Source organism: Petaurus breviceps, unplaced genomic scaffold, assembly GCF_028583685.1.
Source record: "Petaurus breviceps papuanus isolate PSGF00001 unplaced genomic scaffold, PetGlider_PUasm1.0 567, whole genome shotgun sequence".
Classification (NCBI taxonomy): Eukaryota; Metazoa; Chordata; class Mammalia; order Diprotodontia; family Petauridae; genus Petaurus; species Petaurus breviceps.
Window position 1 is genome coordinate 2,471,613 of NW_027186383.1, and position 22,746 is coordinate 2,494,358.

General features: G+C 42.2%; 1 protein-coding gene across 1 annotated transcript in view; it reads left to right on the plus strand.

Annotated features, from left to right (window-relative positions):
• Nucleotides 1-13,403, plus strand: part of LOC138173216 (aryl hydrocarbon receptor-like) — a 76,441-nt gene extending 63,038 nt beyond the window's left edge. The window contains exons 9-11 of the mRNA XM_069103129.1: nucleotides 5,725-5,866; nucleotides 6,082-7,714; nucleotides 9,949-13,403. Of these exons, the coding sequence (XP_068959230.1) occupies nucleotides 5,725-5,866; nucleotides 6,082-7,714; nucleotides 9,949-10,104 (1,931 nt within the window). The 3' untranslated portion in view covers nucleotides 10,105-13,403. The remainder of the gene's footprint in view (nucleotides 1-5,724; nucleotides 5,867-6,081; nucleotides 7,715-9,948) is intronic.
• Nucleotides 13,404-22,746: the final 9,343 nt, after the last annotated feature.

Sequence of the window (22,746 nt, forward strand, 5' to 3'; positions counted from 1 at the left end):
CTCTGAGCTGCATCCAATCAGAGCTGCAGAAGTGAGCGCGTCATCCTGTTCTTCCCCAGTGATTTGCTTATTGAAGAAAGGTACATTTTTTTGTTCACATTTACCTGTTCATTAAAATTGCTGTCAATGTTCATTAAAATAAGCCCTCCCCTGAAAATAAGCCCTCTGGTGTTTTTCTGTCCAAAAAAATAATAAGACAGTGTCTTATTATCGGGGAAACACAGTAAGCATAGAGATGTTCTTCATTATATTGACTCCAAATCTCTTCAGATTCCATTACTTGCCCCTGGGTCTGTTTGTCCAATCATCCATTTCCAGGACAGCCCATTCCATCAGAGAAGAGGGCAAGTAGGTTTTGCTGGACAAACATTTTAGTTCCTTATATTAGTGGCTGTGTAACTTCTGGGGCAAGAGTGACCTGTTATCCTAGGCTCTCTTCTCTTCTTTCCTTCTTTTTTTCCAATTTATTTATTTATTTTAAATTTTCAACATTCATTTCCACAAGATTTTGAGTTACATATTTTCTTCCCATCTTTCCTCTACTCCCACCCCAAGACAGTGAGAGTACTGAATCCCTCTAGCCCCAATCTGCTCTTATATCCTCCCCTACCCCCCTAACGTTCTAGTTGGGCAAGATGCATTTCTATACCCCAGTGCCTGTATATCTTATTTCCCAGTTGCATGTAAAAAACATTTTTTAAACATTTATTTTTAAAACTTTGATTTCCAGATTCTTTCTCTTCTTCCCTCCTTACCCACCCCCACTGGGAAGATAAGCAATTCAATATAGGTTGTGAATGTGTAGTTATGCAAAACATTTCCATAGTAGTTATATTGTGAATGACTAACTATATCTCCCTCCATCCAATCCCACCCCCACTTATTCTATTTTCTACTTTGACCCTGTCCATTTTCAAAAGTGTGTCCTTCTAACTGCCCTCTCCCCCAATCTGCCCTCCCTTCTATCATCCCCCCTCTTATCCTCTTACTCCCCCCCCTTTCCTGTAGGGGAAGATACCCAATTGAGTGTATATGTTATTCCATCCTTAAGCCAAATTCAATCAGAGTAAGATTCACCCATTCACTTTCATCTTCCTGCCCTTCCCCTACATAGTAATAGTTTTCTCTTGCCTCTTTTATATGAGATAATTTACCCTGATCTATCTCTCCCTTTCTCCTTCTCTCATTATATTCCTCTCTCACCTTTTAATTTTATTTTTTAGATATCATCCCTTTATATTCAATACATTCTGTGTCCTCTGTCTCTGTATACATGTACACACATATACATATATATTTATACACTCATACAGCCTCCTATACATATATATGTACATATACACACACACATATATATATACATATATATATATATATATATATATATATATATATATATATTCCCTTCAACTATCCTCACACTGAGAAAAGTCTCATGAGTTACAATTATCTTCTTTCCATGTAGGAATGTAAATAGTTCAACTTTAATAAGTTCCTTATGATTTCTTTTTCCTGTTTACCTTCTCATGCTTCTTGTATTTGAAAATTGAATTTTCTGTTCAGTGCTAGTGTTTTCATCAAGAATGCTTGAAAGTCCTCTATTTCATTCAATGACCATATTTTCCCCTGAAGCATTATACTCTGTTTTGCTGTGAAGGTGAATCTCGGTTTTAATCCTAGATCCTTTGACTTTCAGAATATCATATTCCAAGCCCTTTAATCCCTTAATGTACAAGCTTCTAAATCCTGTGTTACCCTGATTGTGTTTCCATTATACTCAAAATGTTTCTTCCTGACTACTTGCAGTATTTTCTCCTGAACCTGGGAACTCTGGAATTTGGCTACAATAGTCCTAGGAGTTTTCTTTTTGGGATCTTTTTCAAGAGGCGATTGGTGAATTCTTTCAATTTCTATTTTGCCCCCTGGTTCTAGAATTTCAGGGCAATTTTGCTTGATAATTTCTTGAAAGATGGTGTCTAGGTTCTTTTTTGATCATGGCTTTCAGATAGTACAATAATTTTTAACTTATCTCTGCTGGATCTATTTTCCAGGTCAGTGGTTTTTCCAATGAGATATTTCACATTGCTTTATATATATTTTTTCATTTGTTTGGATCTGTTTTATAATATCTCTCCTTCCCTTCTACAATCTCTCATTGAGTGACCCATTTTTTAATTTTTTTAAGGCAATTGGGGCTAAGTAACTTGCTCTAGGTTACATGGCCAGTTTTTCTGGGTGCAGTGCTAAGTATCTGAGCCCAGATTCGATCCACAGGTCATCCCGACACTGGGGCTGGTGTTCTTACTCCCTGAGCCACCTGGCCGCCCCTAAGCAATTGGGGTTAAGTAACTTGCTCAAGGTTACACGGCCAGGTTTTTCTGGGTGGGTGCTAAGTGTCTGAGCCTGGATTCTATCCCCCAGGTCATCCCAACACTGGGACCAGTGCTCTTACTCACTCTGCTACCTGGCCATCCTGAGTGACCCATTCTTAGTTCAGGTCTCAATTGTCTCTCAACTCACATGACTCCCAAGTCTGCATATTTGGTCTTCACCTCTCCAGTCTGGTACCACCAATGCCTCTTTGACATTTCTATCTGAATGTCCTATAGGCATTTTAAACCCGTCATGTCCAAAATAGAACTCATTATCTCCCACCACTGAGGCCTTCTCCCCTGTCATCACCATCTTCCCTGACCTTCCAAGTCAATCTCATCCTCATTCTCCCTCACCCAATGTATCTGGTCTATTGTGGACTTGTGTTGCTTCCACCTCCTCAACATCTCTTGTGCACACCCTCTTTTCTCTACTCCTATAGCCTCCATGCTAGATCAGGGGGAGGCCCGGGGACAGCAGAAATTTGAGGCAGGAACACCAAAGTGATTTTCCAAAATCCAGGTCTGATAAATTCCAATGACTCCATGTTATATACATGTCCCTTTGCTTGGTGTTTAAAGCCCTCTGTGGCCTGGTCCCTTACTACCTTGCCCATCGTGTCTCTGTGCATTCTGTGACCCAGCCAGACCTTCCCACTTGCTGCTTCTCGCTTGATGGGCTTCGCTGGCCTCTATGCCTTGGCAGGAGTCATTCCCTGAGTGTCATGCTCTCTCTCTTGCCCTCCATCTCCCAGAAGCCTGGCGTCCTTTAAGGCTCAGCTCCGTCCCACCTCCTGCAGGATGTTTTTCCCTTTCATTGACATGTTTTCTCTCCCATTAGACTGTGAGCACCTCAAGAGCAGGGAATGTCTTTTGTCTTTATTTGTATCCCTAGTGTTTAGCCCAGAGCCTGGCATGTGCTCTGGTTCAGTCACTTTTAGTCATGTCTGACTCTTTGTGACCCCATTTGGGGTTATCTTGGCAAAGATACTGGAGTGGTTTGCCATTTCCTTCTGTGGATCATTTTACAGATGACGAAACTGAGGCAAACACGGTGAAGTGACTTACCCAGGGTCACACAGCTAATCTGTGTCTGAGGCCAGATTTGAACTCAGAAAGCTGAGTCTATCCACTGCAGTGCCACCTAGTGGTTTTAGGTAGGGATCACAGACATTATTATCATCCCATTTGGGAAACAGCAAGGTTAAGTGATTCCCAAAGAATCCCCAGCTAGATAGTCATCATCAGAGGCAGGGCTCAAACCTGGGCCTCTGTAGGCAACAAATTTCTAAATACAAGTTAAAGTGCAGAATGAGGCTCCAAACTGGAATCTCTTGAGAACAGGAATCTGGGCTATTTCTAGTTGAAAGAAAGATGAAAGTCCAGTGAGTCATGGGAGTCATGTATTCTATCTCATCTAAGCCCCTAGTCTCTATTTAGAAGAGATATCCACCCCAATAGCAGCATACTATGTGCTGCTGGGGGTGGGAAATGGACCAAGACAGCTCTCTTTTTGACTGGATGAGCTTCTGGAGAATAAAATTGTGGGCAGGGAGGAAGGGCAGGGAGTGGGGGGACTATTAACTCTTGCATATTTTGTATGAAAATGTATGCCATTAATTAGGCATACACTGAAAGAGATTTACTAGTAAGTTTCCTTAGAAAAGAAGCTGGAGGTTAAATTAATTTGACTCATCCATGTAACCAGAAGTTACAGGAAACTGGAGAACCACAGAGGTTTAAGGAGACCCAGAGATATTTTACAGGGGAAGAAACTGAAACCCAGATGTAGATTGCGAATGCCATAAGTAGCCAAACTTGGATTCAAACCCTCTGCCTCTAAGGCAAGAACTTGTTTCATCATTCCTCAGTATCTCCTGTGCAGCATTATGGACTGACATGAACTTGGGCAGGTTTTATCTCTTTCTGGGCCTCAGTTTTCACCTCTGTAGAATGGGTCTGAATAGGGGTCTTTTCCAGCTGTGGATCCGAGAGCTGTGATTGTTCATTCCCCTTCATAACCGAAGATAGGGATGGACACAGTGTCCTGAGCAGTTCTGAATACCCTGCTGTGTTTAGTAAGTGCAGGAGGAGGAAACTGGCAGATCCCCCCAAATCTGCTTCTGGTGTCCATGGTCTATCCATACCTGGAAGGTGCATTGAGGAAGTGAGTCTCTGGTTAGAAAGTCACAGGTTCAGATCCTCAGTACTAAACCATCTGTGGGCAAGTCAGACATTTTGCTCTATCCCTGTAGACCTTAGCTCCCTCAAGTATAAAATGAGCATAATAATACTTGCTCAAGCTACTTAAGAAAGAACTTGCCAATATGAACTGAACTGATGTCAGAACAGAAGCATAAGGAAATGCAGACATTTGCCTGGAGAAGAGAAGATTCAAGGTTCAGCATGAAAGCAGCTTCCAGGGCCATTACCTGGAAGGTGGGATAGTAATTCTGCAAGAAGCAGGAGCGGTCAGTGGAAGTTGGAGAGAGCAGCCAGTGGAAGTTGGAAATAGGTGAGGCCAGGTTTGGGATTTGACCTTCCCAACACCGAGGCACTGAGAAGGTGGGGGTAGGGAAGGTGGGGGGAAGGAGGAGGCATAAGGACAGCAGTGAGATAGTCCCTGATCTCAGGGAGCATTCCTTCTACTAGGGAGAGTCTAAGTTCCACAGATATGAAAGGAATTTAGTATCATGGGATATTTTTTTCCAACTTAAAACAAACCAGAAAATCATTCAGAAGTGTTTATCATGAACAATTCAGTTCAAGTCAACAAATATTTATTAAGCCAGTATTCTGTCTGCTCCTAAGGGGCAGGTAGGATACAAAGAGAAAAAGAAATTTCATGCATAACAGCTTCAGTGAGGCAAGGAGAACATCAGTTTCAGAATCTGAGCACCTGGGTTTGAATCATGTCATTGCCACTTGTTCCCTGTGTGACTTTCAGTAAATCTCTTTGGTTTTCTGGCTTCAGTTTCCTCATATGAAAAAGGAATGGGGCTGACATTCTGATCCCTAAGGTTCCTCCCAGCTCTAGATGGAGGAACCTTAAATAAAAAGGAGTAAATGATATTATTATGGGTTCCAGGGCAATGTGGTAGCCCTGTACTTGAAGTTAGGGTGACTTGGGTTCAAATTCTGATGGTGACACTTGTTCAACCATGAGCCAATAACTTATCATCTCTAAGACTGAGTTTGCTCATTTGCAAAAAAACAAAATAAAGCCTATGGTGTCTCTCTTGTACAGCTGTCATCAGAATCTAATTAGATAATGTCTGGAAAATTAAACTTTAGGTTACTAAAGACATATCAGATAATCTTATTAACCCTAAGCCATTCACATGTTTCCTAGTGATGAGAACTGGGGAAAGTGGCCTGACGGTATTTCGTCTTCTGACCAAAGAAAATCGTTGGCGATGGGTCCAGTCCAATGCCAGGCTCGTCTACAGAAATGGCAAACCCGATTACATCATTGCCACTCAAAGGCCTCTGGTGTGAGTACCCATCTTCCCTTGGAGTGACATTTCCTTCTGAAATGCCCGGGCAGCTAAGAGGTGAAGGTGAGCCAGGATTGACCATCCATTAGTCAGTCAACACTGCCAAGGGCCAAGAGACAAAGCCATTCTCTTGATACAGACTAGGAGCTCTATTAGGAGAAACTAGAATTTTATTGTATTTTTTTTAAATATTGGTGTTTCCTTCTCTTCAGGGATGAAGAAGGAGGAGAACACCTTCAGAAAAGGGCCCTACACCATCCTTTTACCTTTGCCACTGGGGAAGCACTTTTGTACCAAGCCAGCCACCAAGATCCTGGCTCTCCTGACCCTTTCCAAACTCAAGGAAAAATGCCTAAATTCAAAAAGTCTCTCAGAGGAGAAAAGAGCCAACTAGATGTCTCAGCTCCTAATACACTTCATGGCGCCATGATGCCAGAGGATGGGGCCATCTATGTGTCCCCTGCGGCCATGACTCCAGAACTTGCTTGCAGCAGTGACATTTTCAGCCAGATAGAAGATCCCTTTGGGACTCGGGTAGCAGGAGGCATACTGGACAGCTCCTCAAAGATGATTTCCTCTGAGGATGAGCCTGAGGAATTGGTTGATTTGAATCAAGGAGCTGCCCTTCTAACTACCCTGGATTCCCTCTCTCTTGACTATGATGACAACTGCTCCAATAATGATCTCTTGAGTGCTCTGGAAAACCTGGGGCTTAATGCTGAGGAGCTGGAGCTCCTGCTTCTGGATGAGTGGAGGGTGAAAGGAGGGGAGAATGCAGGCTCTGGGCCATCTCTTTATGATATGTTACCAAGCAGGGGAATCTTGTCCCATGTTCATGGCTCCCTCATGAACAAAAATGAGGATGAGCCAGTTGGGGCTCCCCAGGCTTCCTTGCAGCCTCACTCTTTGTTGAGCCCAAACCAAGAACCTACAGTCAACAACTGTCATGTGGCACATCAGTGTCCACTTTATTTATCCCAGGAACCACAATCCAACCAGCTAACCCATATACTGTGCCTCCCAAACACAATGCAGCACCATGGTGTAAGCCAGAAGCACCCAAGTCACCTTGGGGAGCCTGGCCCACCCCAGGTTGGGCCCAATGAGAGACACAACAGCTGGGAGCCCTGGAGGCAGCTGTCAGCAATGTCTCATGATCTCTCTACTCATTCCACACAATCACCTGCAGACATCCGGCAGCAGTGGCCACCATCAAACAGTTCAGGCCTTCTGAGCCCATGCTTTCCCAATGGATCCCAAGAAAATCCTTGTCAGCCCAAACAGAGTCAGCAGCCCCTGGAGAATCATTTGAGATCACAGCATGAAGGTTCCCAACCCCTATTTCGGCACCCCTTTCTTAACCAGCTCCATGTTCAACCTCAGCAACTCCATGGGCATGGACCCTCAAAATCAGGGACCCTCCTACAACCTAACACTGAGCAGAACTTACTTATCACAGGGATACAGAGCTGTGATTCACCCAGTCAACAAATTCTATTTGGCACCTTATGGCCAAACCAAGTCTCCAGAATTCAGCACCCAACTCAAAGAAAACTGAGCCAGGCAGGGAACAGTTCTGGACCACACCTCTGCTCAAGAAATGTTCAACGAGATTCCAGCAAGTCCCAGCCCCAGGCCAACCAGAAAAGATTAGACAATATGGATGCTGGCAAAAGGCATGGGACTGGAGCTGAAATGGTGCCTGGGCCAACATTCCTGCCCCCTGGCACGTGCCACCCCATCACTTTAAAACCTTCTGCGTCCATTTCTTCTGAGACCATGGTTCCATTTCAGAATTTCACTTCTGACCATTTTATTAATGGAGATGTGTGTCAGGAGATACTGGTGAGTAGATGTGGGCATGGCATTTAGCCCAGGATGCCACTCAGAGAGCAGAATTCTCATTGGCTATTTTCATTTTAGCTGCCAATATGGTGTATCCATGAAGCATGTTTGTACAGGCAGACTGGTCTTTTCCAGTCACGTTTGTAACTAATTACAGGCATAGGTAATAATATATCATCTCATATAATACACAGCACGTGTTGCCCTATGTATTATAAATATCTAGATCATGAAGAATGCCGACAATGCTAGTGAAACTAGAGAAAAGCTCATTTGGGAGATTGAGGGATCAGTTTTCAAGATATCTGAAATGGGGAGATTGAAAGGATTAGGTCCCATTGGTTGGGGGTCCAGACTTATGAGTTTAATGGTGATGAGGACTCCAGGTGAGAGAACTTCCTTAACCAATTCAGATCAGTAACTGTTATAGTAAAGAGTTTTTCCAAATGTATTTAGAGGTTAAGCGACTTCTCCAGGGTCATGCAGCCACAATGTGGCAGAAGTAGGACTTCAACCCAGGTGTTTCTGACTCCACCACCAACCCAGAGTACCATCATCATACTGCCTTTCATGTATTGTTCTTTAAGAAGTTCAGTGATCATCTGGAAAGTGTCCAGAGGAGGCACCCAAAATGGTGAAGCACCTTGAGCTCATTCCATAAAAGGCTTCATTATGAAACTGATGGATGCCTAGCCTAGGAAAGAGATGACTCATGGGGGATGTAATAACTAACCTGAAGTACTTGAGTAATCTTCACATGGAAGAGAGATCAGATTTGTTCTTGAACATAGAAAGCAGAATCAAAAGCAATAGGTAGCAGTTGTGAAAAAGGTAAATTGCACTTGATATCAGGACAAATTCTCTAATGAGAAGTGTCCCCAAGTGAACTCGACTGCATTGAGATCTAGTGCATTCCCCTTCACTGGAGGGCTTCAGGAGAAGGCTTCTAGTGGCCCCTCAGTGGGGATGCTGTAGAAGGTTACTGACCTCTAAGCTTCCTTTCAGCCTTGAGGCCTTGGGTCTGCCTGTATGAATGACCATTGAATGTCATTCTGCAGAATTCCTCATAGCTTGGAGGGATGGGCTAGTTCCCTTCAGAATACTGTCCCCAGGAAAGACCCAAAGGGTTACTTTTGCCTCCAAAGCTGAAGAGCTCCTTAAGGAATTTATATTCTGTGTCACACCAAAGCAAAGGACCAGGTGTACACAACAAGTGGGCCCTTACATATAACTGTATGATAGGACCTTCAAGTGGGCATCTGGCCTTGGTCAGAAGCCCTCTAGTGAAGAGGAGCACCTGGCCTCCAAGGTGACCCATCCTACTCTGGGGGACCTCATGTTTGGAGGAACTTTGAGCATCAAGAACAAATCTTCCTCCCTCTACCTCCCCTCCCCCAGCTTCTAGTTCTGCCTTCTGATGATAAGCAGAACAAGGCTAATTCCTCTACCTTACTACAGACCCTCAAGTACTTGAAGATTCTGCTCATCCTCCCTTGCCCAGTCTTCTCTTGTCCAAGTTCAACATGCCTATGACCTTTAACCAATCCTTGATGACATGACCTCCAGCCCCTTCATCATGATGAAGTGCCCTCCACTGCATGCTTTCTAGCTTTCACCACACTTCATGTGGTATTTGACCAAGGCAGAAGATGGCAGTGATTTTGCCTCCTCATTACTGGAATTATCACAGACCTTCTTCTTGTCTGCCATGTCACACTGTTTATTCTTATGGGAGCTACTGGATGCCACTCTAAAGAAATCAGCATAATACCATGCACATGAGGGCCCTGGGCCCTGGAAGGACATCTGTAAGGGAGCAGCCAGCACACTCATTCACTCACCAATCATCTGTAGCTACAATGGGAAAGCCCTTGTACTGGATCTATGCTACACAGCAATTGTGAGGCAAAAGGGGAATTTCACTCAGATAACTGCAGCAGCTCCAGTAAGAAAATGGAACCATGCAGCTGGAATGGAGCCAACAGTTACTGAGTTAGTACCCTTTGCCCAATTAGCCTGGCAATTGCTCATGGAGAATATTCCTTCATTCAATATTTTAATCTTTCAATTCCTATCAGATCTAGGATTCTATTTGAAGAGTTTTTTCTCTTCAAAACAACAGATACCAACCCTTGTAGAACTCAGGAGATTTTCTTAGAATTTCTGTGTTCTTTCCTACCCTACTTCACATCTTGGAGATCACTAAATAGTTTCTTTATTTTCCTTTTTCCCAGGCAGGAAATATGTGTGGATTGACCAATAGACCTGTGGAATCCTGGGGAGACTTTCTCCTGCCCAGTGGACAGCCCACTGCCACCACAGAGAGACACTCCTGCCCCAAAGTGTTTCCTCCTTCATCACCTTCCTCCAGTGGTGACTTTTATTTTTGAGTAAAAGATTTAAACTGACAAAACCTGAGCAACATGTTGGGTTGAGCCAATATTTAAGTTAAGGAAAAACCAGAGGTATGCATTCTCCTTCTGCTCATCTCATCTCCCTTCGTGCTTCACCATCAGCCATGGAGGTTCATGGAATCATTTGAAAAATGTGTAGGCTAGGAAGTGAAAATGGAGTCAGTCTGTCTGAAAGGATTCCCTTTTCAACACAACGCTCTACACATTTCATCCTACCACCTGCTGGAGTGGGGATGAGTTGTGAATGAGAAACATTCATAGATTAACCTACCTCTATTCTTGTTCATCCACTTTGGCACTAGGCTCATATGGTTGCTTAGAGGTTTTAAAAAACCTTTACATTCAAGGACACAGGACTCAAGGGTCCTTCTATTTAATATTTCCATATTCCTAGGTAGAGAGCACAGGATTTAGAGCAAGAACGGCCCTTAGAGGTCATCTAGGCCAATCCCACCCCTTTCTAGGTAGAGTAACTGATGCTCAGAAAGGCCATAGTCATCAGTTTAGAGCTGTGATGACTTGCTAGACATCACACAGTGAGTAGCATAGCTGGATGTAAGTTCAGAGCCTTTGACTCCAAAGCCCATGTTCTTTTTACTGCTGGATGGTGATTACAGGTTTTTGAAAGGTAGGTACATACAAGTGAAAAAGAAAAAGAGCTCAGATTGGGTCAGACAGCCTCGGAGGCTCCACGGACCTGAGATCCTATGACATGGTTAGACTCAGCTCATCGACTGCCTTTCTCTTTCCAGTTGACTTGATCTCTCAAGATTAGTAAGTGAATTTGTGTTTGTGGTACAAACTTCCAGGCTTTTAGCTAATGCAGCTTAAATGCTGTTTGGCTGGAAAAGCATAATTACAGTGCAGAGTCAGAGGGTGGGAGAAACAAACCTCACCTCATGAAATGTTTCTGGATTGTACAAAGCTAATCTTTTAGTAAAGTCCACATAAGGTGGTAGACCTGATTTCAGTGACTTTAAAATGGAGGCAACCAGAGTTTCACTGTGTCCATGGGGTTTGTGCAATGGTCCTATTCTATGAGTGAGACACTGTTCTAATGAAATCCTTCTCACACGGGTCTGAAACAAGCCCACTTGGATGGCATTCAGGATGGATCAGCCTTCTCCTGCACTCCATGTTCTCTAGGGAAGTTCTAGGGAGCTCTGGAAATGAGTCACTTACAAATATTAGTTATTCACACTGATATAGTTCATTAAGTTTTGCAAAGTACTTTACAGACTTTATTTTACATCCCTGTGAGGTAGGTACTCTTAGATCTCTTTTACAAATAATGAAACTGAAGTCCAGAAAGATCAAGTGACTGTTTTCCCCAGTGTCTTATGTAGAGTTTCAGATGGAGGGTCTGAGCTGATGTCCTCCTGACTTTCAGCCCCACTATTGCATGTTATTTCTGTTCAGAGTGGTGATAATGAGTGTCTTTCAACACCACATTTGTTAAAGATGACATGCAATCCAACACTAGCTTCAGGATTATCAACAATTGTCCTCTCATCTCATTGGATTCTTGTTCTGTACTTTGAGATGGATATACTTTGCAGGTGATGCAACATGGGTAGCAAATTTCCTCAAGTACCCACCTGTGAAAAAGGAAAAACAAACTCAATTGGGATTGGGCCAAGTGGGCTCCGCCATTTCCCAGGGTCTGTGAGGAAGAGGCGTCTAATGGGAAAAGAAAGAAATGGAACTGGATAGAACATTTTTCCATGATGGGTCCCAGTGGAAAGTCAGGTCAGTGCTATGGTGCAATGTACCCAACAGAAACTTAGTTCAGAACAAAAACCTTGCCTACATCCTCCTGTTCCTCCAAGAGACAAAGGGCCATTTTGTAGCCTTCTAAATAATGTAATCTACTTCTTCATTCCTAATATCTTAATCCCCTTTGCTGGTTCCAAAGGTGGAGTTTCAATGACAGTGAATAGGACTGCTGGGGATGGCACCGTGTGGCACACAATGGGCCCCACTGGCAGGCTCCCATCTCTGGTACTCATAAAACAATTCCTCCAAATAATAGTGGGGGATGAGGAGAAGGATGTGAGCAGTCAGCCCTTTCTGTATGGTGTTCTAATTTTCAGACGCAAGCAGAAAATGGGTGAGTGAGTGAGTGAATGAATGAACTAGAGTGTGGCTACATCTATGCCCAGATGAACCTTGAAGGAGATAGACAGTAACTGGATCGAGGTGAAGGCTGACTCACTGTAAGCCTTTTCTTTGACAGATTTTGGAGCTGAGAAGGGAGTGCTTCATGTAAATATGGCAGTGCATGTAAGGAAGGACATTGCTAAGTCAAGATAGTCCAGAAGGGGGTAACTAGGGTGTGAAGGGCCTCAAGTGTGTGCCTTATGAGGAGCAAATGAAGGAACATGGAGAAGAAAAGACTCAAAGGTGGGAATGATGGCTGACTGCCTTAGAAAAGAAGAATTCGTTTTTCTACTTGGATCCAGAAGGCAAAAGTAGGAGAGGTGGAGAGAAGATGCAGGAGACAAGTTTAGGTACAACACTTAGAAATATGTCCTGAACAACCCTTAGCACCTGGAGCTGTCCCAGAGTCTACTAGACTGTCTCAAGGGTCAATGACTTTTACATTACAGAAATTCTTCAAGAAGAGTTTAGATGACTATAGCTTAAGCATGGTATCCATGATATTCTTGTTCAGAAATGGGTGGAACTAATTGTCCTTTGAGGTCCCTTCCAAATATCACATAAAATGATCACTGCTTATAATTTAGGGTAAAAGTCAATAAAACTTTATTTCGCCCATAGTGTTAAAAGAGGTGGCATGGAGAAGCATCGATTGGGCAATAGAGAAGTTTCTGAATATAAGCCATTTCCCACTGTTACTTACAATATGCAGGAAATACACAGCCATGCTGGGTTCACAAACCATGTGCCATTGTCCTTGAGGGCAATTGTAGGAAAAGGGATGGAGATATATTAATTGGCTGGTATGTCACTTACCTCAGATTCTGAGATAGTGTGGACTTTGTCTTCTGTCTGGCCTTGCATGGGATCTGGGAAAAATGGAAAACAAAACCCCATGGTTTTGATGTGACTGTCCAGTGACGTTCAAGTTGGAGACATAGTGTACAGCAGAGTTGCACATATTAAGGGAGGAAAATGATTGGACCCCTTTCTCTCTGTCATTTCAGACTCTGAAACTCTGTGATTTGACCCCATGAGATGGAATGAGGCTACATTTTTATTGTTTTTATTGGAAAAAAATAATCAAATAAATGTATCTCTTTAAAATATCAAAATTGCCTCCTGTGATATCAGAAAAAGAGAAATAGTACCCCCAGTTTCAGAAGGTAGAGCTGCTCTGGAGTAAAGGCCTTGATGTAAATGTACTTTTTCTGTGTTCAGAAGAAGCCAGATGACTTTTGAATGTGATGTTGGGTCTTAGGTAAAAAGGAAGGATATTGGTTTGGCTAATTTTCCTCCTTGCCTTTTAATTTTTGCTGGTGTTTTACAGTACTAGAATTTAATTCTATTTTCACTTCTCCTACAGTATAATTTTTAAAAATTCCTTAAGATTGGGACTCCACATTAGCTTTCAAAATTATTTTCATATGACTACTCAAAACTTCAGAGCACTGGGATTTCAGTTATTAGTGTGGTATGCCCTCCACAGACATGGCACCTTCCCCCATACACATATTTATATGTCTGAGTTGATGGTCTTCGTGAGCTACCGGGGACAACAGTTTACAATTCTATGATTTTATAAGTTGACATTTTATATGAAGCTTTTACAAAATTTGAGTTTAAAAAATATAAGAATGTGGAAATTTCACATATCATTTAAGGATATAATATGAGCAAAAAATGGGGGAGGGATGCACACACACACACACACACACACACATATATATATATATATATATATATATGATTTAAACATACCCCTGGGAAAAAAATCTAAATAGTCAAGTCAAAGAGAAAATCCAAAAAATAAGACTATTTAAAAGGCACATGAACACTACATTTAAAAATCACAGAATTTTAGAAATGGAAGAAAAATCAGTGGTTCCATTGTCCAACACAGTTTTGTAACAGGATCTCCTGATAATATAACTAATAAGTAGCTTTCCATTCACATAGCTGTCGGTAAGCATCTAATAAGTCCTTACTATGAACCAGGCACTGTGTTAAACTCTAAGCTTACACTGAAAGGCAAAAACACAGTCCCTGCCCTCAAGGGGCTCACAGCCTAATGGAAGAGATAGCGTATAACTGACCATGTTCAAAAGAGATGCAGCTAGAGAGTAGATAGAAGAAAAGGCGCTCACAGCTTCCAGTCCTTCTGGGAAAATCTCTAGTTCAGATGAACATTCTGTGTTCTGAGGTAACTTCTTTCACTCTTAGGTAGCTCCGATTACTGAGAAGTTTTTCTTTATGTCAATCCAAAATTTACACAATTCTCCTAATTCAATTCACTTCCCATTTATTAAGTCTCAACTGCATGTCAGGCATTATCCTAGGTGCTTGGAATACTGTCATGGAAGTGGAAAAGTCTCTGATCTCAAGGAGTTTACATTATGATAGAGGTAAACAAAATGTATACAAAGGAGTAGACAGGAAACATGTCAAATCCATACGCACAGTGATGGGGGGCACTAACAATTGGGATAAGGAAATGTCTCCCATTTCAGGAAAAATGTGAGCCAGATCTTGATTTAATCAGTCAATCAAGGGATTTCAAAGAGTTAAGGTTAGCCAAGATAGTGTTCCAGGCCTGAGGCCAGCCTATGGAAAGAACAGATGGAGGACATAGAAGGTGTATATATGTAAAGGAGCAATGTGAAATCTGTCTGGAGAGACTGGTTGAAGCCACAGTGTAAAGAACTTCAAAGCCAGAAAGAGAACTTTGTATTTTATGCCAGAAGCAATAGGGAACCATGGCAGCTTCCTGAGTGGAAAGAGGTGCAGTCAGACCTTGATATTCTTGGTTGGGCTCAGTGGGACTAAGCAGACCCCTCATCTGCACATCAGTCCTTCAAGTATTTGAAGAAAGCTATCACACTGCTCCACCCCAAGTCTTCCCTAATCGAAACATCCCTGATTCCTTTCACTTATCCTCATATAACATGAATTGGAGCTTCTGGTTTTCCTTCTCTGAATCCTTTCCAGTTTCATCAGTTTCCTTCCTAAATGTGGCTCCCAGAATAAATGCAACATTCCAGATATGTGCTGATAAGGGTGGAGAAGAGCAAAGCAATCATTTCATTTCTAGACGTTTTACCTTTCTTATGTAGCTTAAGGTCACATTAATTTTTCTAGCTACAATATCACATTCATTTTTTTTTTTCAATTCAGTGCTATGTCCTGGACTTTTAAGAACTTTTTAATATTAATCATCCAGTATATTTGCTAACTCGTTCACTTTAGTGTTATATGGAAATTTCATAAACATGCCATCTATTCCTTTATCCAAGTCATTGATGGATTGTTAAACAGAAAAGTTTCAAGCACAGATCCCTGGGGTACTTTGCTTGGAAGCTTCTGGTCCAGTTGGCCCCAAACCATTAATTGCTAGTCTTTGGATTCAGTCATTCACCTGGTTCTATATCAGCCTAACTGTACTGTTCTGCCCTAATCTCTCTCTCTCTCTCTCTCTCTCTCTCTCTCTCTCTCTCTCTCTCTTTTCCATGATACTGAAAGACTTTATTAAATGATTTCCTAAAAGATTTTTATGCTCCTTTTTTTTGTAAATTCAAGTTCTTAATCATTTTGAAATTATAAACATGACAATAAACGTGCATATCAAAGCACATGAATCTACCATGTGCAGCTTTTTTTAAGTCTACATAAGCTTCAACATGATAGTACCAATACTGCCTTTTTTGTCTCCATCCCCTTTTGATTGTCCTTTTGCTATCTTCTGCTTATTTTTAAAAATGTTTCATTATTTCATTATTCATTATCTTTTTTCCTTTACTTTTTTTGTATCACCACCATCATCCCTGACAATAGTCTTCTCTAATAATAATGGTAATAATAATAATAATAATAATAATAAAAATTAAAACTATAGTCAAGTAGTAGAACTAATTTTCAGACATTAACAATATGTGTCTCCTGTAGGTCTAATCTATCACTTTCCAACCAGGAGGTGCGAAACCTGCTGCTTCGTCAGTTTTCTTTAGAGTCATCATTTTTTGTTACATTGATCAGAGTTCCATTGTCTTTCAGAGTTTTCTTTTATAGTATGGTTTTTTTTTTGCTTTTTTTTTGGAGGGCAATTTGGGGTTAAGTGACTCGCCCAAAGTCACATGGCTAGTTTTTGTGGTAAGATTCTGAGGCTGGATTTGAACTCAGGTCCTCCTGACTCTGGGGCCAGTGCTCTATTCACTGCGCCACGTAGCCATCCCTATAGTATGATTATTAATGTCTAAATCGCTGTCCTGGTTCTGCTTACTTCACTCTGCGTCAGTTCATCTGAGTCTTCCCATGTTTCTCCAAATCTGTTGCTCTGATCATTCCTTACAGTGAGATAACATTCCACTCCATCCAAATGCCATAATGCTTTAAGCCATTTTCTGTTTGATGTATGCCCACTGTGTTCCCTATTCTTTGAATTTCACAAGACACTGTTGCTATAAATCCTTTAGCACACACGGGGCTTTTACCCTCTGCTGTTTGTTTGCTTGTTTGTTTGGGACACAAACTGAGTAGTGATAGTGCTAGGTCAAGTGGCACACACAATTACGCACTTTTGGGGGACGATTACCAATTGTTTTCTAGAATGATTAGACCACTTCACAGGTCCACCAGTGATGCATCAGTGTGTGTGTCCCCCTACAGTTCCTGCAGTGACAGCCACTTGCTTTTCTGTCATGTTTGACAGTCGGACGGATGCAAGGGAAGCGTATTTCTACAGTATTTTCCTGAGTTACCAATTTATAGCCCTAAAAAGGAGATAAAGTTAGATTGATATTCTCAATGAAATCATGCTTCCTATATACTGAATATTCACTAACCACCCTCAGAATAACTCAATCTCCAACATGGGCAGGAAAGTCAATTTCATGATCCTCTCTTTTGTAGATGCCTTTCTCGTCGTTGTTGTGAACATCAGGACATCTGTCTTTCTGTAGACCTGTGCTGCCTCTCGTTTTTACAAAATTCTAATATATCCCTGAGAGTGCTTCAGTAATCACCTCAGACATTTCTTTCTGTGCCTGAGAATGTAGTTCATCTGATCCTTTGCTCGATACTCATTTGATTTGAACTCATCAATTCTCTCTCACTCTCTCCTTAAAAATGCCAGGAGCAAAACAGGTCTGTACACAATATTCATTGATCTAACCAAGACCTTTGATACTGTCAGTCATGAGGGATTGTGGAAAATTGGGGCAAAATTTGGTTGCTGAGAGAAGTTCATTGGTATTGTATGTCAATTTCACAACAACACGCTTGCATGAATTCTGAGTAACAGACAATGCTCTCGCGCTTTCTCAGGCACTTTCCCAAACTTTTCAGCATGGTGTTTTCTGTGATCTTGTTGGATGCTTTTAATGAGGATGAAAATGGCATCCAGGTCAGTTACTTCTGACAGTAAATTATTTAAGTTGCAAAGGCTACAAGACAAGGCTAAAATGAAGGGAGAGCTGTTGTGCAACTTTTTTTTTTTAATTTTCAGATGACTGTGCATTTATTGCAGCCCCTGAGGCTGAGATGCCACAAATTATAGATCAGTTCTCTGCTGCTTGTGCTAATTTTAGCTTAACAATGAATACCATGAAAACAGAGATTCTCTACAAGTCAATGCCACATCATCCATACATAGGACCATCAATTAGAGCAAATGGAGATATTTTGAATCACTTACTTTGGCAGTGTACTTTCCAAGGATATACATATAGATGATGAAGTTAGCACACCAATTATCAGAGCTTTCTCAATGTTTGGGAGCCTCTGAAGAAAAGTCTAAGAGAGAAGAGATATTAAACCAAACTTAAGGTCTACTGAGCCATAGTGCTGACCTCTTTGCTGTATGCTATGAAACTTGGACGCTATATCAATACCATTCCAAAAAAAAACTGAATCATTTGAATTGCCTTAAGAAGATTTTGAAGGTCACCTGAGAAGATAAGATACAAGACACTGATGTCCTTTCTCAAACTGAATGGTCAAACAATTTAAACTCTACTACAGAGAATGCAGCTTTGATGGACTGAACTCATTGTTTGGATGATCATTTGGATGTCAGAAGAAGACATACAAGGACCCTTTCAAAGTCTCCCTGAAGAACTTTGGAATTGATTGTGAAACATGGGGGACACTGGCACAGGCCTGTCCAGCATGGTGTGCCCACATCAAAGAAGGCACCATACTCTATAAGCAAAGCAGAATTGCAATAGCTCAAAAGAAACATGAGATGCATAAATTTAGAGACATCTTGACTCCAAATGTTCATGTGGACTCTTTGTGGCGGACCTGTGGTAGAGCCTTCCAAGCTCATATTGATCTGATCAGTCATAGTTGGACACGCTGTAACTTGACCCCGGCATAGTGATATATTTTCATCCTCTTCAAGATCAAAGGACAGCAAACAAGCACCTACCCTCTCCTTACTTATATTGAGCATCAAATGCCAGTCAGTCATTTTTATGCCATTTTTCCCACTCCAAAGATCATTTATTTTTGCAGTGAATGTCAAATGAAAGAAAAAAAGAGAAATGCTGAACAATCCTGGCTTCTCTCTTTTATCAGATATCATAGTTGTATACATCTTGATCAATGATCTGATCTATTCTTTGCTCCTTCCTTTTTTCCTCAACATAACTTTTAAAAAGAAATCTTTGGCACAATTGCCTCTCCTGAGATACATAGTCTTTCCACCCTGGGTCTCCTCTCTGCTTCTTGGGTTTTTATCTCCTGTGAATGTTACAATGCAGGATGAAGAATAACAGTCAATATAGCCATACATCTCTCTATGGTATGCAGCTCAAAATGTATATATTAACTGATTTTTCTCTCCCTTTTCTCAGTGAAAAATCGTCCTTTTGTCAGACTCAAGGAAACTTTGTTCTTTCTTAACCTTGTTGGCGGCATCCTGACTTTGTCAAGAATGCTATCAAAGATGTACTAGGAAATACAATCTCATTCCCCATCATATATTAACCAGCTGTTCACTCCCAGAGTCCATTTCTCCCCTTTGACTCTCTTGCCTTCAGTGGGCAGCAGCAATGAAAACACCATCTGTGCCTCTCCCTAAAGTCTTTTACTCTCTGCCCAAGACTAAAATGTCTATGTGGAAATCAAACCCATGGCCTTGGTGCCTTTGGCATGACATACTAATCAGTTGAGCTAACTGAATCTTTGGGCCTTTCCTTGCAGAAATCTTTGGAAAATAGCCAACAATCTTCTTTGAAGAACATTTTCCACATTAAATGCTCTACTCTATTCTGCTTGACAATTAGGTAGGTGGTAGGCCTGGCATCACAAAGACTTGTCTTCAAATCCAACCTCAGACACTAGCTAATTGTATCACTCTGGGCAAGTTAATTAGCTTCTGCCTTGGTTTACCCATCTATAAACTGGGGAAAAATAACAAAATGTACCTTCCAGGGTTGTTGTAAGGATAAAATTAAATGGCATCTGCAAAGTGTTTTACAAATGTTAATTCAATATATAGATATTAGCTATTGTTATTAAAAACCTATAGATGGAAAAAAAGAGAAATAATCCTAATTTAAAGCTAAGATTTTAGAATAGGAAGAAAGCAGTGATCCAGAGAATATAGGAAAAGAAAAATCACAATTAGGGCAAAAATAAAATATGCAATTTAAAAAATGGATTATTAAATACAAATTCTTAGATTAATACAATTTTAAATCCAGGGGTATCGGGTGAAGGCAGGAAGGAGAACCTAAATGACCAAAATGAGAAAGAAGGAAGAAGAATCAATGATAATCTGTGCTGTTCAGTGTTACTCAGATGTTTCTTCCTCTTCCATTTGAGAGGCTAGAGAGAGGGCGAGGTGACCAGCCTTCCCATCTGAGTCGTCAGTCATGTAGACGCCTCAGTGCCAGCTGCTGGCTGTCGGGACAGATATTTCCACCACCCGAAGCCTGATTTTTGCCTCGAGTACCCGAGTGCTTCATCCAATATAGGGGGGGGGGGGCATCTCTGCATCCTGAGCCATAGAGTGGAACCATTCCCACGGGAGGCCTCTCAGCTGGTAAGCAAAAGCCCAGTGAGAGAAGCGGCCATGCCAGCTGCCCCAGCCCTCTCTCCACTCCTGCTCCTGCTCACACTGGTTGCCCAGAAAAGAGGCCAATGATCTCTAGATCATTGACTTGATCACAAGAGTTTGGAGTTTACACACAACATAGCAGAATGAAGAGAGGCTGGATGTGCAGTCAGGAAGATCTGCACTTTTCTACCTCCATGTGAGTGCAGATAGTATCTAACTTCTGATCCTGGGGACACTCTCCAAGACTCGAAGTTACAACACCAGAACTGGAAGAAAGCACGAGTGATCTTCTAGGTCCACCCTCTCATGTCTGAGCTAAGGAAATTACATGGAGGCACTCAGAGGGAAGTGACTTATCCAAGGTCACAAGAGTAGAGACATAGCATTTGAATGTCTTTCTTCTCACTCTAAATCCAGTGCTCTTTCCCCTGCCCCACACTGCCTCTCTAAGTTACAGGGAGTTTGTGACCTGCATCGGTCAGGGAATTCCTATACCACCACTATCCCAGGTCATTGACATTCGTATATTTTATCTCTTTCACTACTTAAAACATCCTCGGGAGCTAAGCGAGGTCAATGTTATAATCATTTTACAGATGAAGAAACTGAGGTTTGTAGAGGAGAAGTGTCTCAACAAAGAACCAATGGCTGGGGACAGGGCTGGGACTGGAAGGGAGGCATTCCAGCTCCTCCTTCTCCCTTCACCATCCTTCTGCTAACCACACTGGGGCTCAGCTTTCAGGTTTGCAAGTACTTAGCTTCACAAGGGAAAGAACAGACATTATTATTCCCATTTTACAGGGAATGAAACTGAGGCTTAAAAAGAGATTTATTTTTTTTAAGCAATTGGGGTTAAATAACTTGCTCAAGGTTACACGGCCAGGTGTTTCTGGGTGGGTGCTAAGTGTCTGAGCCCGGGATTCGATCTCCAGGTCTTCTCAACACTGGAGCTGGTGCTCTTACTCGCTGTGCTACCTGGCCGCCCCAGGAGATTTATTTTTCTTCTAGTCAAAACATCAGGACATGTTGGAATGAGAATTCAAATGCACATCCTCTGAGGGGGCAGTAGGTTCCAATGCAATGACAATTGGACTTGGCTTCAAACCTTCCCTCTTCTCCTCCTTTTCCTTTCTACAGTAAGAGGGTTGGACCAATTGGTTTCTGGGCCCCTCAGATCCGAGTCTGGAATCTTGTGACTGATGGTTGGATCCTTTCCAATATCTCACACTGTTGCTTTTTCTCCCCTTCCTTGGAAATAGTCTGGACATTTTGCTAAAGGCTCAGAACAGTGAAGGTGAGAAGCTGTGGGTAAAAGCCCAGGCATCTTCTGGAAGAACGGCTTTAGGGTCACCCTGGAAAGCAAGAATGGTGGGCACAGAAATTCCAGGGGAACTATCCCATCCCAACTGGGACATGTCTGCTCCAGATCCAGGAACATCTTCTTCACAGAAAAAAGATGTGGAAGAAGGAAAATAGTGCCTGATTCCTCTGAGTTCTAAGGAGTGAATGAATGGGAAGCATTTAATAGGTTCCATGCCCAGGTTGTGTTAATCCCTGGGGCTCCAAAGACAAAAGAGGAGAGGTCCTGCCTGTGGGTGAGGAAGGTGCAGGTGGAACCTGGCTGGTCCTGATAAATGCCCCCACAGACAGAAAGATCCTCTGGAGTCACTATTCACAGCAAAGTCTTTGTCAGCAGTTTTTATCATGAAAATGGAAAGGAAAAGCAGCCTTAATACCCCAACTTTGAGTCTTGAAGTATGACTTGCCTCCGTTCCGGGGAAAGAGAAAGTAGAGACAAACATAGGGTGAGTAGACTGAGGCTCCAAGGTTAGGGCAGGGATTGTACTGGTCTTATGCTGGTCAACTCCAGGGACACAGACCCAGATTAGCTGAGGGGACGTAGATTATCTGGGGGGGGGGGGAATAGGGGGGGGAATAGAATTCCCGGGGGGGGGGGTGGAGTACAGGAGGGATGCAGAACACCCTCAGGGGCTGAAGGACAATAACTTTGAAATTGCCAGGGACTCTAAAGGCAATGGAGTCTATCATCTCTGCCTCCCCCAGTTTAAGAAGAAGCCTGAGGTACAGAGAGGGGAAGAGCCTCAAAGTGAGTGACCTCAAGGCCCTTTAGTCCATCCCAACCCAATGAGAGCCCCAATACAACAAAACTCACAGGTGGTCAGCCAGCTTCTGCTTGGAGTCCTCTAATGACAGGGAACCCACTCCCTCCCAAGGAAGCCCAGTCCACTTTGGGACAGCTCTCATTGTTCAGAGGAGTTTCCTGAAGCCACATCTATTTTTTTTTTCTTTCTAATTGTTATCGCATCTCTTGGTTCTTTCCTTGGTGGAAAATCAGAACAAATATTTCAAAGACTGACATGGAAAAGAGATCATCTCCA